Source organism: Meriones unguiculatus, chromosome 16 (assembly GCF_030254825.1).
Source record: "Meriones unguiculatus strain TT.TT164.6M chromosome 16, Bangor_MerUng_6.1, whole genome shotgun sequence".
NCBI classification, from domain to species: domain Eukaryota; kingdom Metazoa; phylum Chordata; class Mammalia; order Rodentia; family Muridae; genus Meriones; species Meriones unguiculatus.
In genome coordinates, this window is record NC_083363.1 from 2,545,662 (window position 1) to 2,562,927 (window position 17,266).

General features: G+C 50.2%; 1 protein-coding gene and 1 long non-coding RNA gene across 2 annotated transcripts; one reads left to right on the forward strand and one right to left on the reverse strand.

Annotated features, from left to right (window-relative positions):
- Positions 1 to 122: 122 nt before the first annotated feature.
- Positions 123 to 7,992, forward strand: LOC132648296 (uncharacterized). Its single transcript, XR_009586661.1, has 2 exons — positions 123 to 3,681; positions 7,320 to 7,992. It is a non-coding gene; the product is annotated as an uncharacterized LOC132648296 (long non-coding RNA).
- Positions 4,898 to 12,194, reverse strand: LOC110544065 (butyrophilin-like protein 1). Its single transcript, XM_021630201.2, has 10 exons — positions 11,974 to 12,194; positions 11,384 to 11,492; positions 9,790 to 10,123; positions 9,314 to 9,615; positions 9,015 to 9,215; positions 8,383 to 8,403; positions 8,271 to 8,297; positions 8,075 to 8,101; positions 7,563 to 7,589; positions 4,898 to 6,837 (listed from the first exon to the last, which is right to left on the reverse strand). Exons 2-10 carry the CDS (start codon positions 11,460 to 11,462, stop codon positions 6,332 to 6,334), a joined length of 1,524 nt encoding a protein of 507 aa, XP_021485876.1. The 5' UTR covers positions 11,463 to 11,492; positions 11,974 to 12,194; the 3' UTR covers positions 4,898 to 6,331.
- Between the last annotated feature and the right edge of the window lie 5,072 nt (positions 12,195 to 17,266).

Consider the following 17,266-nt stretch of genomic DNA (forward strand, 5'->3'; position numbering starts at 1 on the left):
TCCCAGCCTAGCCCCTCCTGGGCCTGGCAGCCCTTGGGATGGAAGGCCCCTCCCCTCCTCTCCCCTCCCCTCCCCTCCCCTCTCCTCCCATCCCCTCCCCTCCCCTCCTCTCCCCTCCCCTCCCCTCCCCTCTCCTCCCCTCCCCTCCCCTCTCTGTTGCCTGGTGCATCTGAGCCCATCTATTGTCACAATGTTGATGTCTGGGCTAGCTCTATATCAGTATACTACAAGGCAGGTCAACAAGGTAGCCCTAACTGGAAAATGCCTCATGACACTGAGTTGTAGGCAAGTCTGTAGAGCATTTTCCTAATTAGTGATTGGTGGGGGAGGGCCCAGCCACTGCAAGTGGTGCCATCCCTGGGCTGGTGGTCCTGGGTTCATAGAAACCAGGCTGAGCAAACCATAAGGAACCAACCAGTAAACAGCCCCCCTCCCTGCATCAGCTTCACACCCCAGGTTCCTGGAGCCCAGTTTGAGTTCTTGCCGGGACTCTCTTCAGTGGTTGCCTGTAATCATGAAGAGTGATAAACCCGCTACCCCTCATGTTCCCTTTGCCCATCGTGTGTCATCACACCAACAGGGACCTAAGAGACCCTACTCACTGTTTTTCCGTATGAACTAGAGAAAGGAAGGGCTTCACCGTAAGACGCTGTTCCTGCCTTAGACAGATAATGGTCACTAGGCCGAAAAGGGAAATGATGGATGAATGCCTCCCTCCCTCCTTTCGTACTTTCTCTCTGAGGCAGGGTCTCAGGTAGCCTAGGCTGACCTCCCGCTTGTTATGTAGCTGAGCAGGACCCTGAGCTCCTATGTCTCCTGTGTCAGCTCTCAAGTCACTGGAACTTGCCGTGTCCCTCTCCTGGCTTGTGGGCCACACCCCAGCTGTGTTAGGGTGTGTGGGTCCCCAATCCTGCTCCCCCCATTCTTTCATACCTGCCTTCTGCCCTTGTAACTTCCCCCAGATGGAAAACAAGCAAGCAAACAAAAAGAATTAGAAAACGTAATTAAAGATCTCTCTGTGGGAGCTGCATTCCGTCCAGTGTTTCTCACAGTCTGCCCTTGTGCCCGCACTTACCGCAAGTGTTCATTGTGATGGTCGTTGGTCTGGTTCGAGGCCTCTGACTCCTGCTGCACTGTCAGTACTGGACCCTCCCTGGGACTTCTCTACACTCCCAGGGGTAGCCTGTCGTTGCCCTGTGTCATGGAGACCCTGTAGCTCTGGTTCTGCAGAACCAGCCCCTTCGTGTGCTCCGGCAGTTCACAGATGGGGTAGATGCTGGTGTGGGCCAGTCCACAGCCCTGGGTCTGGGCTCTGTTTTTGACAAAGGGTGATGTAATTGGGACTCTTTTGTTTTGTAACTCAGTCACTCATATCTTCTATTTCTTCTCATACATTAGCTTCAAGATAAAAGCTACCCAAGCTGAGCCAGGGGCTGTGCACTGTGAGTCCAGCTTTGGGGAGGTTCAAGGGCAATCTGGGATGCGTACTGAGACCCTGTCCTAAACCAAACCTATTCATCTGGCCAAATGTGTCACTCAGTTCTCAAAACGTGAAAGAACGGTTTCCCTGCAGGCTTACAAGCAGTGTTTCCAGGCTCATTAGGTAGAAGCCTTTTTGGTGAAGAGTCCATTCCAGAAGGTTCCAGCATGAGATTAGCAACAGCAAACAGCAGCCCAGAATCACAGCAGCCTCCCTTTGGAGTCCTTCACTTTATGGCTGCACAGTTCCCCAGCAGGCGTGAGAACATCGCTGCCGTTTTCAATTTGTATTTAATTTAATTTATGTGCATGCATACATGGTGAGTGTGTGTGTGTGTGCGCGCACACGCCCATGGTGTTCAGAGGATAACCGTCAGGAGTCTGTTCCCACCTTCTTCCATGTGGTCTTCAAGGCTCAAACTTGAGGGGCAGGGGTTAGGGTTAGCTGCAAACACCACCCATCCAGCCTGTGAAGGGTCCATTTTCAATCCTACAAGGTCATTTGTATTATCTTTGCAGTTAATATCCTACTTCTCAAGTGCCTGGTTATTTATTTTAAACATATGCCTTTAAATTTTAAAAGATCATGTTATGTGTATAAGTGTTTTGCCTGCTTGCACATCTGTGTACTGTGTGCGTGCCTGGCGCCCACAGAAGTCAGAAGTGGGTGTCGGCTCCCTTGGAAGAGTACAGATGGCTGTGAGCCACCACGTGGGCACTGGGAATTGAACTGAGGTCCTCTGGAAGAGCAACCTGTGGTCGTAACCTCCAAACTTTCTCTCAAGCTCCGTATATGAGCTAATGACACATGGAAAAGCCTGGAAGCAAGATCCTTCTGGAAGCCTGAACTGGGAAGCTAGAGCAGAGGAAAGAGCAAACTTCCTATGTGTAGGAAGCATGTCACCCAGGGAAACGGAGGATGCAAAGAGGAGAAGCGGGGATGGGGGTGTCCACAGGTTAGAGCGCACCAATGCAAGAAGGGAGAAACAGCCGATGTGACCCTGCCAGGGAGCCAGGCATCTTCCCTGCCTCGTGGTCTTCCTCTGGCCGAGTTGCCATCAGCAAGCAGTCCGTTTCAGGGAAGCCCCGGCTATGTTCTGATCTGTGTTGGCAGGAGATCGACAGGGCTCTGTGTTCCCAGTAAATCCTAGGACAGAATCCCCACCTCTGGGGCAGCGTCTGTCACTGAGCTAGAAGGATGCTGAAGCCTCACAAAGCAGCCCTCTGCGCCTGAATGCTGTTGCAAAGTGGAGCTGGAAACAACCTTGCAGGCTGGAGCTCCGGACTCGGCACAAATCTGTCATCAAATCCATGGCAAGTTTCCCTGGCTTACTCAAGTCACGTGTACGGAACCTCAGCCCACAGTCGGCCAGCCACAGTTTGCCGCTTTAGTACACCACTAAGCGAAATATACCAAAGCAACAGGAGTCTACGGGATGGATTAGTCTGTTCCAGTTGAATTTTATCCTAGCTCTGTCTTCATAGCAGCTTACATCTTTCAAAAAAATGCATTATTTTCCAAATTATAGAATACGAATACGATACTGAAGTTTGGGACTGGATAGCTGGCTCAGCAGATAAGAACACTGGTTGCTCTTCCAGAGGAACAGGGTTCATTCCCAGCACCCACAAGGCAGCTCACAACCATCTGTATCTTCAGTTCTGGGGATATGATGTCTCTTCTGGGCTCCACAGGCATGGCACACACACGGCACACGGACATACATGTAGGCAAAAACCCACACACACAAGACAAATAGATCTTTTTTTTTTTAAGGATACGGAATTCTAAAACGATGAGCAGAATAGGAAAGTGTATTAACCATGTCTCTGCTTACTGTGTATCCATGGCACATCTGGCAGCTGCTCAAATCGACTCCTGTGATTGACAGTTCTCAGGGATTTATATTAGCATGTGTCATGGTTTGATCCCATTCCAACAGTAGGTAGAACAGTAGGTAGTTTGAGTTTCAAATACCTTAATGATCCTGCTCATCTCTCAGTTCCATGAGACAAGCAGAGCAGCTGAACCTGAAAGGGCTCCTGGGAGCCCAGTCTCTAGCCGGCCCATGAGGAGCGTAACTGGCTGAGAACACAGGGCTATCATTTATTTATTTCCTCCTGTCTTCTCAGCAGTGCCCAGTGCCGCTACCGTCTCGTCACAGGTTTCCTTTATACAAGCTAATCTGGATCTTTTAAAAGGTAAGTCACTGGGGCTGGAGAGATGGCTCGGAGGTTAAGAGCACTGTCTTCTCTTCCAGAGGTCCTGAGTTCAATTCCCAGCAACCACATGGTGGCTCACAACCATCTATAGTGAGATCTGCTGCCCTCTGCTGGCATATAGGTGCACATGCAGACAGAATACTCAAATTAAACCAAAACCAAACCTAAAATCAAGTCTGTAAGTAACATTTTTCAACACCCAGTCACCTCTATGATTTCTGCACCCTCAGTACTGATTCTGACATAGCGGTTCTGTAATTTATTGACTTCCTCTTCATTCCGAGTTGTATTTTCCTGAGTTATATCTTCGCCTGGTCATTTTTTTTTTCATAGTGTCAGGCACTATGAATTTAATCTTGTTGAACTTTGTTCTGGAGTGAGGTTAAGATATTTTATCCAAAGTCCCCATGCTATTGGACCCAGTGTCCACCGACTGTTCAAGGACTTCTGGCCTTGTCAGTAGAAGCAGTGCTCACTTGAGAGGGAGGCTGGATCCTCTTCTGGGTATTTCTTATCCATGTCATACATAGCTTTGATTGGATGGAAGAAAATGAGCCTTCCCCTCCCTCTGCTGACATACTTAGTACTCAAGAATTGAAAGTGCTCTTGCTTTTAAGTGTGTGTGTGTGTGTGAGTGTGTGTGTGTGTGTGTGTGTGTGTGTGTGTGAGTGAGTGTGTGTTGTCCGTGGAGACCAGAAGAGCGTCAGATCTCCTTAGCTGGAGCTGCAGGCAGTTAGGAACCTCCTGGCTTAGGGGCCGGGAATGACCTCAGGTCTTCTGCAAGAACAGCACATGCTCTTGACCTCCAAGGCATCTTTCCAGCCCTGGTTCCCCTTATTAACACCTTGGCAGCATGACACCTTTCTCTCTCCGCCTCCAGCAAGAGAAATACCTCATGTTTCTCACTCCTTGGGGTTCCCCAGGTGCTGATGGTGATGGTGTTTGTGGCGCTGATGTCGCCATGTTTGATGGAACGGGATTTTGATGGGTTTTTTTTTTCTGCTTTAATTTCCACTGCATTTAAGATGGAGCTTAGAGCGCTATCAAGTTAGCGTTTTCCTATCAATATTTAAAGGAGCATTCTTGATATTTTAATACAGTGTTGCTACTTTTGTTTGAGAATCGTGAGGTTTAATTTTTTGTTCCTTTGAATGTTGTTTTGGAACTGTGTTCGGCAGCATAGACTGGTCCCTGGTGCCCACACAGAAGTGATTTATTGACAGCGCCTTATGAAACATGCATGGATATAGCGTTAGAAACTTTTCGGGGACAGCGCACGCCTTTAATCCCAGCACCCCAGAGGCAGAGGCAGGTGGAAATCTGTGAGTTTGAAATCAACCTCATCTACAGAGAGGCCTAAACAGAGGAACCCTGTCTCAAAAACAAAACAAACCAAAACTAACAAACAGAAAGCCCAAACAACAACCAAAACCAAACCCTTATGGAGGAAATTCACAGAGTAATTTGACTTATGGTAAATCTAATATTAAAATTGCTATAATTTCACAATAGCCAGGTTTGCCTTTGTTGTATGGTTTTATAGTAATTCAGTTAAGGCTGCTTGTCCTGGTTTGGTTCTCTGAGTGGTGTTTTGACAAAGAATGGTCCCAAAGGCTCATATATTTGAAGGATTAGGGGTTGTGGCATTGTTGGAGGAGGTGTTTCATGGGGGGTGGGCTTTGAGGTTTCAAAACCCCATCCCAGGTCCAGCCTCTCTCTCTCTCTCTCTCTCTCTCTCTCTCTCTCTGCCTGTGGCTCTCAGCTACTTCTCCAGCGCTGGTGAGAATGTGCTAAGCCTCTGGAACTGTAAACAAGCCCCCAATTAAATGCTTCCTCTCATAAGCGTTGCCTTGGTCGTGGCCTTGGTCGTGGTGCCTGTTCACAGCGATAGAACAGTGACCAAGACAGTGACGAAGAGCAGCTTTGAGAGCACATGGTTTGCTTCATCTCCTAACTCCCAGGTCACACTCCATCACTGAGGGAATTCAGGACAGGAACCTGAAGGCAGGAACTGATGCAGAGACCATGAAGGAAAACTGTTTACGGGCTTGCTCAGTGTGCTTTCCCGTACAGTCCTGCCCAGGGATGGCACCACCTGCTTGTGGTGGGCTGGGTCTTCCCACATCAGTCATCAATCAGGAAAATGGCCCACGGCCTTGCCTACTGGCCAGTCTGATGGAGGTAATTCCCGAACTGAGACTCCCATGTCTTTAGCTTGGGTCAAACTGACAAAAACCTAACCAGCACATCTTTGGTCTGTAGTATGTTACATACAAAGAAAGACACTGGGGGGATGTGCTCAGAGTACAGTGCGCACATGCATGAAAACGGACCAACGTGGTCCTATATAATTAATAACAATAATTAAGCCACAGGAGGTGCTATCGGATTCAGAAAGCCATGGATTCACCCATCTCAGGAACGATGAAACAGATTTATATAAAAAAGGAAGACCATTAACAGTTATAGCACCACACACGGCACAAACGGTCTGAGAGTCTTGCCCAGGGTCTGGCCATAGAGGCTCAGGGAGTCTCAGGCTAAGAGGCCTCCCAGTCAGGGGTCCCTGCCCCCCAGGAGGTCCTTGCAGACCATCCAGCACAGGACGAAGCGCATACCCACTGAGCTCTTAGGGCTGTGCCGATGGAGAGGGCTCCAGGGAGTTACGCTTGAAGTAAGGATAGAGTGAGCCCAAGAAGCTGGCCTGGGTGAAGGAAAACATGTGGGTCTGCTCAGTCACGTTGTAGAAGGAAAGGTCATTGTCCTCCTGGTCCAGGAAGACCGCAATCTTCCTCGGACGGGCCTCTAGCCTCAGGGGTTGTTCCTGAGACACATACTGGGACCAGAAGGCGAGAGCCCTGTATCTGTCTCCCTTCTCCAAGACCCTGAATTTCCTCAGCCATTCTTTGGGTGAGGAACCCTGGGGGCGCAGCTCATAGATGCCGAGCGTCCAGTCCCCGGCGTCCCCGGCGTCCCCGGAGTCCCCCTCCCAGTGGTATCTCCCCAACATGAAGCCTTCCAGGCAAAGTGTGATGAGGTTCCCGGCTACTTGTGTGCTGCAGACAGAAGGGTCCTGCGTCTCCTCTCCTCCGTTCTCTTCCTGGCCAGGTGCTTCATGATTTATCTTCACTGGAGCTGGAGGAGGAAAAGGAGGAGAGGAGGAAGGGGAGCAGAAGAGGAGGAGGGACAATGGGGGAGGAGAAGACAAGCCGCTGCTGTGATGTTTGTATACCAGCACCCCTGTGTTCAAAGTGGGTAGGAGGACGAGTGAGCTCTGAAGGAAACTGGCTGTGGAGAGCTGCTGTGTCAGCACCCCTCAGTGTGTGGGGCCACGTGCTCACAAGGCATATTTGGAGCTCTGCATCTCATTCCATCTTGTCTGTGCTAGTGTGGGGCCTTGGGAGAGCATGGAGGGAGCCAGGACCTGAAGTGATCTTAACACCATTGTCCACCCTGTGTCCTCGGTACTCCAGAGCCGAGCTCCTCGGTTGTGGAAGGGCGGGTCACAGGCTGACCTCACAAAACAAAGCTGAGCGCTCTTACCACTTGGGGTGGATTCCCCTCAGTTAGGCCACCCCTCAGTAAGGAGCCGTGGTGTGTGTGTTTTCCCATCTCAGCAGGTCCCACAGACAGGAACGCTGGCCCAGCGTGTGGAGGGTGAACAGAGGCCTCGAGGCTGAGCCTGACAGTGATGCCCAGCACTGGCTCACCTCATCCCTTCAAGGCTGCACAGGACGCCCGAGAGCACAATGGGGCTGGCAGCTCAGTGGATTGCCTGGCACATGCGAGGTTTGACACTCAGCTCCAAAACCACAGGGTAACGTCAGAGGGTCGAGGCCAGCAAGAGCAACCCCACTCACCCTGCTGGAACAGTTCCTTTCTCCAGTCTGGAAGAGAGCAGAGAAGATGGCTGAGCCCAGAGACTGAAAGAGACAGGCACCCCTCCCCTCCCCTCCCTTTCTCTCCCCCTCCCCTTCTCTCTCCTCCTCTCCCCTCCTTTCCCCTCCCCTCCCTTCCCTCCTCTCCCCTTCCATCCTCTCCCTTCTCTCCTGTCCCCTGATTGTTTGGCTCCCCAACACAAATGATCACAGCTCGCTGGGTGAGGTGGTGTGTGCCTGAAATCTTAGCATTTGGAAGGGGGAGGCAGGAGGCCCAGGAGCTCAAACCCAGGCTTGGCTACCGAGCAAGTGGGCCAGCCTCCATTGTGTGAGGCCCTGTCTCAAAAAACTGTGCTGTTGTTTTGTTTTCTTCAGTTTGCAAGTTGACAGCCATTAAAGTGTGCGTGTGAGAGCTCGTGTGTGTTTAAGTTTCCGGTTATGATGCCCAGTGTTTTAGAGTTGCTGGCAAGACTCAGTGCCCAGGACTCACTCACCAGGGTACAGCAAGGCCTTCTTCCAATCTGTAACAGAGACCCAAGATGGTTGAGCACTGACTGCAACCTCACCCTTCCCCCCTCTCCTCTCACTTTTCCCACCATTAAACCTTTCAGTCCCCTTTCGACACCCTGAGAGGGTGCTGAGCGGGAGCTGGCATCAGGGCATCAATGGTGCAGGACCCCTGTCTCTTACCTTCTCTGTACAGCGCCTTCCTCCGATCTGAAAGAAGCGACACGGGGTTAGTGTTGGAAGTGTTGGGAAAGAGAAGCAAATGCTACAGAGGAGGAGGAAAAGCAAGACTCACCCAGGTCGGCCTGGAGGTCGTCTGGAAGAAAGGGAAGGGTAAAATCCGTCAGACTGGGTCTCAGCCACCCTGAGGCTGGTCGATAGCTAGAGGAGTAGGCTTGGCTTTCCCTTAGGGGCCCATAATTAAGAAGATGAGCGCGTGCATATGGCCGATGTAAACAGATAAGGAGCCAAGGGCACCTTAGTCCGGGCTCCTAGAGGGTTTAAGGTGTCTTAGGGCTTCTCAAGCCGGTTTTTGACTGATTCGTAGGAAGAGAACCAGCAACCCCCTCTGTAGGAGTGTGGGTGCAGGGAAAGATGGGCTGTGGGGGTCGTGAGGAGGGGCAGAATGTGCTCACGGGGAGGAGCAGGGTGTAGGAAGGGGTGGAGTGTGGGGAGGGGCGGGGTGTGGAGAGGGGCAGGGTGTGGGGAGAGGTGAGGCTTGGGGAGGGGTGCCTCGTGGGCGGAGCATGGGGCTGTGAAGAGCAGGGTTTTGGAGGCCTGGGCTGTGGTTTGAGGCCACACCTCAGAGGCCTGCCGACCACCCTGCTCTGTCCTCTGGCCCTCACGGACTGCACTTCATGCTCCCTAGCGCCTTCAGTCCCCAGCCTTCCCCGAACCTCTCACATGCTCCGCTGTCCCCATTTGTACCTCTGCCCTTCAGCGCAGCCTCCATTTCCTTCCTCGCCAGATCCACCTCAGCAGATTCTTCCGCCCTTTTCTCCAGTTCTCTCCTTTTGACTTGATGTTCCTTCCAGGTGGCGAAGCTGATCCCGCCGAGCAGGACCGACAGTATGGAGAAAGAAAGAGCCAGGGCTACTCTCCACGGAGACGGCCTGGGGAAGAAGGGCTCTGCCAGGGCGCGAGCACAGTCAGAAACTGGCCTGGGGACAAGGCCTTTCGGCCCTTCTTCCTCCTCCTCCCGCCCCCCGAGTCTGGTTCTCCCCGACCTGGGAGGAGGATGCCCTTCACTTCCTCTTGCTCAGAGAGGGGGTTTTGGATGGAGCAGACCACGCTGCCTACATCTCTGTCTGTGACCAAGAGCGTCGCCTCCACGTGGAAGAGCCCGGCTGCGTCTTGGGTCAGCGACTCAGAGGAGGACGGCAGAGCCTTCCCCTTGGTGTCTCTCCACTGCACCTTGGGGGCTGGGAACCAGCCACCTGAGGCGCACAGCACTCTGATCCCGCTCTTCTCAGGTCCTGTCATGTGAACGAGAGGGGCAGAGCCTAACCCTGAGGAGAGAAGACACAGCCTGGGTGAGCGGGCGCAAGCCTGGGGACCGGGGACTCACAGACCACTCAGCCCGGATGAATTAGTGATTTGCAGGTCAACGAGAGTCCTGTTTCAGAAAACGTGGTGGACAGCGACCTGAGGCTGACCTCTGCCTTCCACACATACACAAATACACACAGATGTGTGCCTGCACCCACACGCGCGCGCAGTGGAGCCGTGGGAAAATCGGCAGTGGTACTGGCCGTCGTCAGAGGCCTGGACCTGCTGTATCTGCAGAGCCACCCTTCCCGAGTCGATGGCGTTTCTCACCATCCGGGTCCTGCCCCGGTACTCGGGCATCTGCTGCTCTCCTTGCTCCTGTCCGTTGCTGAACACCAGCGCAGCGGGGGTGAGGCGGGGCCGGTACCATCGGATGTCCATGTGAGCTGCGCTCTGCTCGGGGGACAGCTGGCAGGGCAGGGTGGCGTCAGTGCCCAGCAGGGCCATCACGGGCTCGGCTGGTCCCATCACAGAAAACTGGGATGCCTCTGGGGACCAGAGAGAGATTGTGGAAGCAAGTTAGAGATATGAGACTTCAAGCAAGCAAGCAACCCTGCATATCTAGGGAACTAAACACATTTCTCCTTGATTCTACTTTAGAAAAAGTACTACTTTTTAACAGATAAAAATTTAACAGTTATATAGGCATGTGTAAACAGCTCAGTCTCTGTGTATGTGTGGGTAGCTATGTGTGTTCTTCAGACTTCTGCAACATCAACACTTGTTCAGAAATATTAGCTCCTTTGGTATTAAGAATCTACTGGGATACACAGCCGCTTCTCGTTGCACAGTTTAGGAAATGGACAGTTCAAGTATGTCAACATAGCCAAGGGCACAAAGTCAGTATCAGGAGAGAGAGCGAGAGCTGGAGAGAGAGAGAGAGAGAGAGAGCCCTATACGCCTAAAACGAGGTAGTCTGGGTTGAGAGCTCAGGCAGGGACGGCCGAGCCGGGGAACTCTGTGTGCGTGTAGAGTTGGTGGCCCTGGCCATAGGACCCCAGAGACAGGGCTGCTCTAGGCCAGGAGTGCCACAGTGGCCACTGCTGGACAGGGGACAGGCTCTTTTCAGTTCCGCATTGCTTCCAAACATGGGGGGCCTCCGTGACCCGAGGCCTACGTGGTTTCAGTTACCCAACACTGGGTGTCAGGGTACACGCGTGTCAGCAGCTGGATTCAGAAAGACTATTTCACAGTGCAGTGGGGAATCACGGTTTCAAGTGAATGGAATGATTACACATCAGTTCTGGTGACCAAAGACCATCAACTATTTTAGTACATGTGGCTAGCTATATACAAATACCCTATTTACTTGTTTTTAACAATCTTCACATTATAGTCAAGCTTCTCCTAATGGCTAACATTTATGGCACCTCACCTTATTTAAATAATGCAACAATAAACTTCACATACATGAATACACACACACATACATACACACACGTTTTACACAACAATTTACAGGTTTTTGAATCAGCATTCATGGACATTAACATCTTTGACGGTAGGGCTGGCGCATATTGGCTGGTGGACCAGTTGTCCGGCATGTACAGGGCCCTTGGTTTCACCTGGAGTTTCACGTTTACCGCCTGACGTCAGATGCAGGAGCTAAAACCAGATTAAGCCATTCACGTGACCTCCTCTCTGAGTTCTCTCCAGAGTCTGAGAACTGCATCCAAGGGGGGCTTCTGCTTTATGAAGGACGGGCCAGTGTCCCAGAGAGAATACAGAGCAGGAGATAGAACACTGACCTCCTGAGACTCCCTCGGACACCAGGAGGAGCAGAGGGAGGAGGCAGCCAGCCAGAGGGGAGGCGGGAGACCCCTTCATCTCCAGAGGGGAGGGTCAAGGCCGGGTTCACTGTGGGAAGGCAACAGGTGAAGGTTCTCAGGAAAATTCCCTCTCAAAACTTAACGTTAGTCACAGCTTTCTAACTGTGTCTTCCACAAAACCCACCAACCCCAGCCCTCCCCAGGGCCTTTCATGTCCTCTCTTCTGAAGGCCAACAGGTTTCCCGTGGGAGAGGGGAAACTGCCATGTGTTTCCTGTGTCTGGGGAGGGGACTCTCTTGCCCTTCTGTGGGTTCATGGTCTCACGGGGGATCTTGGAGCTGGAGTCTGAGTTCCGTGTAGGGCAGTGACGTCACACAAGGAAGTAGACCATTTCCACATACACTTTACCTTCACTCTTCTATCATTTTTTAAATTCTTTTATTTGTTCATTTACTTATTTCCCAATAAAGGGACCATTTCTCAGTACGTTCTCAAGACTTCAGTCCCCCTTCTTCAGGCCCACACCATCCCTGGACAGATCCGCTCATAAGCACAAGGTCCTCACTTACCATCTAGACAGAGCTGTGGGTTCCTGGAGGCTCCTGGGATCCTCAGTGCACCCCTAGAGCCTGGCTCTGGAGACCATCTGCACCTGTGCTGCCATGCTCAACACCCAAGCGTGTGGCTGCCAGGCTGTTCCCTGTGACAAGAAGGACGCGCAGGGCTGCCCTCAGGCCCTGGCTTTAGCCTTTTCCTGGTGGAGTCTAGGAGGAGCTGCAGCCATCTTCAGCTCTTCAGTTACGTCAAGAATGGACTTCGCTCTGGGCTGAGCCGTAGAGTGATAGGAACTCCAGGCCACTCTGAACACGTCTCACGGTAACTTGCCTCCCGCACAGACAGGGAGAGGCAATCAGGCCTGAGGTTCACACACACAGATCTGAGGGTCACACACACAGCTAACTGATTTAGAGACTAAAGCCAAGAGTGCTTCTTTCTCCCTTTCTGACAGAATGTGTAGAGCCTTGGTCACGTGACGGGCTCATGGACTACCTGAACTACACAAGACCGTGTCTCAAACAAAAACAAAATGACAGCAAAGCTGAGGGCCTGTCAACGCTCGGTAGCTTTGCATTTAAAAGAATGTGTAGTGTGTGTAGGGATGTTTTATCTATGTACCACATGTGTGCAGTGTCTGTGGAGACCAGAAAGGGTGTCGGACCCCCTAGAGCCAGAGTTGCAGGCAGTTGTGGGCTGCCACGTGGGTGTGGAAACCAAACCCACATCCTCTACAGGAGGATTCCTAACTACCGAGTCATCTCCCAGCCCCCCAAATTTGCATTTTCATAGTCTACCGTACATTGCCACCCATTTGAAATTGCTGAAAGTCACGTGGTCTTGGTGAATATCACCATCTAGAAGAGCATTCTTTTCTTTGAATGACTGCTCTGGAGAGCCTATTTTTCATCTTTAAGTAGCATCATGACATAGACCATTTTCTTAGAAAACGTCTGTACTTGTTTCATTCTTGCATGACTCTGAGGAGCTGCTTGTGAGTATTCAATCTTAGATCTAGAATTTCAAGGATGTAGTGGTTTTCTTCCCTTTTAAAGAGTTATTTCATTTTTAATTATGTATATGTGGGGGGGGGGTTGTGCACATGAGCACAGGTCCCCATGCAGTCCAGAACAGGGCATCAGATCTCCTGGAGCTGAGTTTCAGGCAGCTGGGAGCTTCCTCATGTGGAAGCTAGGGAACAGACTCAGGCCCCCTGGATTAGTCTGTGCTCCTAACCACTGAGCCATCCCTCCACCAAATCTCAATGTTCTTGACTCTTGTAGGTTCTTTCCATCATTCCAAGGAAGAAAACAACCATTCCGAATTCACAGGCTTGGAGGACAGCAAGCTGTCCCTTTCCTCGCTCACCACAGATGAGGTGGATTTAATCAGTCTGAGTGAATGAGAATCAGAAAGTTGAAATGTGTCCTTGTCTTTTCAGTTCCTTTTGTGTGTGTGTGTGAATAAGAGAACTATCGAGAAGATGACAATGTATCAAAGCAGCAACTGCCCAGAAGAAGACAATGTATCAAAAAAACAAGTACCCAGGAGAAGACAATGTATCAAAAGACAAGTACCCAGGAGAACACAATGTATCAAAAAACAAGTACTCAGGAGAAGACAATGTAGCCACTACCCAGGAGAAGACAATGTATCAAAAAACAAGTACCCAGGAGAAGACAACGTATCAACTCTCAGGAGATGACAATGTATCCACTACGGAGGAGAAGACAATGTATCCCCTACCCAGAAGATGACAATGTATCAAAGCTTCAGACACATTATGGTAGAACTTCTAACCTTTGGCTAAATGGATGGGCGTTAGATGCCCTTGTTTACAATATGTCGATTTATATAATCTTAAAAATTCAAGAACATGCATTACCATCCAACCCAATGTCAGATAAGGAAACTGGGGCACCAACAAGTTCTGTAGCTCTCCTCCAAATCCTAAGCATAAGCAACAATATCAGGGGATTAACCCAAACTATCAGGTTCTAAGATTTCAAGACCCGTGTCACTGACTGGAACTCATACAAGTTTGAAAGAAAGAGACCATTTGCTGCAGCTCTATTTCCTCTCTATTGTCTGCTTTGCAGTTCTCTTTTCTAATGTTATTTCACTTCAGTTTCAAGACTGGAGGATGGCAGGGACTGACTCCCAGAGTTTCCTGGGAGGAGCCTTCTGGCCTCCAGTTTCCTGAATCCCTTAAATGTCCACCTAAGCCTTCCTCCAGGATCTTCTGAAGCATCTGGAGCAAGACTCACAGGAGAGCCCTGCAGGCCTCCAAGAGGAGGTGGTGAGCTGGGAGGCAGGGCAGGATTACCCTGGCTGGCTCTCTCTCTGAGGTGGTAAGCAGTTCCAGGAAGCCTTCATCTCTCTAAGGACTTGTGAGTTTCGCAGGAGCCTCTCCTGGGTGACAGGCAAGAGGGAGGAAGTGAGGGAGAGATCCTGAGGATAGACAGAGGGCACAGCTGTTCAGGTCAGGGTACCTCTGGAAAAGGGAAGCGAAGGGTCTCTGTGTGAGTGACAAAAGTCCCTGGTGCTCCTTTGGGAAAGACACCACAATTGTCTGAGAGCTGCAGGAGACCATTTCGTAGCCACCGTGAATCCATTAGCCATGACCTCTTACCTTGACGATCTCCTTGTCATCACTCCAGATGTTTGCAGGACCTCCCTCTGGACCTCACTATTCCCACCCTAGGAAGATGGCAGATTCCTGCTGAGAGACCCGTTCTCCACCCCACCTCTGCTTCCGCTGGGCTCAGGTGACAACCGGACACACTTGTGGCCTTGGATCCTGTTTTCTGCACAGGATTAGACACGACTTGGTTAGCTCTAAATCCTCATCTGATATAATTATTTATTTTGCACATCAGGGTAAATAATGCTTCATGAGGAATGTGTTTTCATGATTTCCCAGCTCTCTCCTCTCTTCCAAGAGTACACCACCAACGCACACAAGGAATCATTTGCTTTGTGTGAGACTAGCCTCTCTGCCGTAAAAACCCACTGACCTATCAGCCTGTGAATATGAAGTGAAAATCCGTGATGACCATGGTCCCTGGGCTCTGCGGGGACAATGATGATTGACAGTGATGGGACAATTTACCCTGAAGGTGCCAGTCAGGTCACCCTGATACACCTTCCACTATGGTTTGTCTGGTAGAGAACTTGGTGGTGATTGGCGTCTTGAATCACATTGTGGGCGTGTTGGGTGCGGACAGCCTGCTCTCCTCCTATGTGTACCCTGTGATGGGTGTGAAGGACGGGGAGCCAGGATCCCATTTCTCAGGGGCTGTGTGGGTGTGTCAGCATGAGACGGAGCAGGCGGGAGCACAGCCAGCCAACTTCAAAGGGAGAAAAGAGTTAGTGAAGGTTAGCAAATCTGAGAGGAGAGGGGCCGTGCAAGTGTTTCTCCAGAAAAGGTGACGACTGAGAAAGCCACAGAGCTAATGGCGATCATAAGCAGCTGAGTGTGAAAATGGTTTTAGAGGAGAGATGATCATCCTGTTGGGTTTTGGAGGGATGGTTGTGCACCTGTGCTCTAGTTTGCTTTCTGTTGCGAGATGAAATACATACGGACAAAAATAATCTTGGAGAGAAAGAATTTGTTTTATCATGCAGGTCACGGGAAGTCAGAATAGAAACTCCTGGAGGCAGGACTGGAGCAGGAGCCACAAAGAAATGGGAGGGATGGCCCCTTCTTGGCTTGCTCAGCCAGCTGCCCAGGGATGGCACCGCCCACAGTGGGCTGGGCCCTCCTACATTAATTATTAATCAAGAATATGTTCCACAGACTGACTACAGGACAATCTAATGGAGACATTTTTTCTGTTGAGATTCCCTCCTTCCAGATGACCTTAGCTCTGTCAAGCTGACGAAAGAGATGGGGTGGGCCAGTGTTTGGAGATGGTCATTGTCTTGGATCCTGGATTTGATCTAAATAGTCTTGGTATATTGATGCATTTGTTATGTTGTACTGTGAAATCGAGCCAGTTTTGATTTGTTCTGTTTTTCTAGACAGGGTTTCTCTGTGTAGCCCTGGCTGCCCTGGAACTCACTCTGTAGACCAGGGTGACCTCAAACTCACAGAGTTCTCCCTTCCCCTGTCTGTTGAGTGCTGAGATTGAAGGTGTGTGCCTCCACTGTCCAGACTGAACCAGTTTTTAGAAGTCTGTTTTAAAATTAGGCACTTTATTTCAACTCCTTCTCCCAAATCAAAGCTGTCCCCCTGACGTTATTCCTCTCATTTGAGGTCGGCCTCATCTTCAAGCAATGCATCTCAGGTGATGCTGTCTGACATGGTTCATTCTGTCCATCTCTTTCCCCCATTAATCTTTACTAAAGAATTGTGTTTGTTTTGATGAGAAAGAATCTCCCTATGTAGTCTAGGCTGTCCTGGAACTTGCCATTGTAGACCAAGCTGGCCTCAAACTCACAGATATCTGCCTGATTAAAGGTTTGCACCACCACGCCTTTACTGAAAAAAAATTTTTTTTTACCTTAGTCCTTTACTGAAACATTTTTAAATGAAGGGGATGGGAAAGCCATTTTGATGTACAAGAATACTGATAACATAGACTATCAAAACACTTTAAATGTAAGAAAGAATAGAAGACTATTTTAAAGGAGAAATTCAGAATAGTCCAATGTATTTGCAGTGTCTTCAATTTCTAAATATGCCTGGAGAATATAAATCAAGGAGAGAGGAGTACGCCATTTATATGGTAAAGCCATCTTCCTTTTCAAAATTGTTATTAATTCTTTGAGAATTTCATATGATTACTTTGATCATATCTACTCCCCTCCCCCAACTCCTCCGAGATGAAACCCCACCTCCCGACTCACCCAATCTCTCTCTCTCAGAGCCAACTACTCCTGGGAGTGGAGAACTGCCCTTTAGGATGGTCAATAAGACAAAGATCACTCTATTAAAGCAGCTATCAAATGCCAATAGCTCCTCAGCTGGGGAGCCTTGTGCCCTCCCCTCCTCTGTGCTGTTACCCATTTTTCTTTACTGAATGTTTAGTCACTAGGAAGACACCAAAGCCGTTAGGTGGTAAAGGAGTATAGCATCTCAGGAAGGGGTCAGAGGTGGCCAATGGTCTCAGAACTGATCTCAGGATTATCACAGCGCTTGCCCTTTTCTTTCCCTTATCAGGTGCTGGCCACAGAGCTGACCTTTAGACACAGTTGATTGGTTTATAATGTGCTTATCTTCTGCTCACTTAACCTGGTTGGTTAAACACACTCACCTTCCATCGTCTCCCCGGGCATCCTCTGATGTTCTTTTTTATGGCTAGC

Bases quoted from the DNA above. Each gene is read 5' to 3' on its own strand.
- LOC110544065 (XM_021630201.2), bottom strand. From the start codon at position 11,462: ATGAAGGGGTCTCCCGCCTCCCCTCTGGCTGGCTGCCTCCTCCCTCTG. The intron at 9,216-9,313 runs GTCGGGGAGAAC...GCGCCCTGGCAG, and splicing joins GAAGGGCATCCTCCTCCCAG to AGCCCTTCTTCCCCAGGCCG. The intron at 7,590-8,074 runs GTGAGTGAGTCC...GCTCTCTTCCAG, and splicing joins GAAGGCCTTGCTGTACCCTG to ACTGGAGAAAGGAACTGTTC.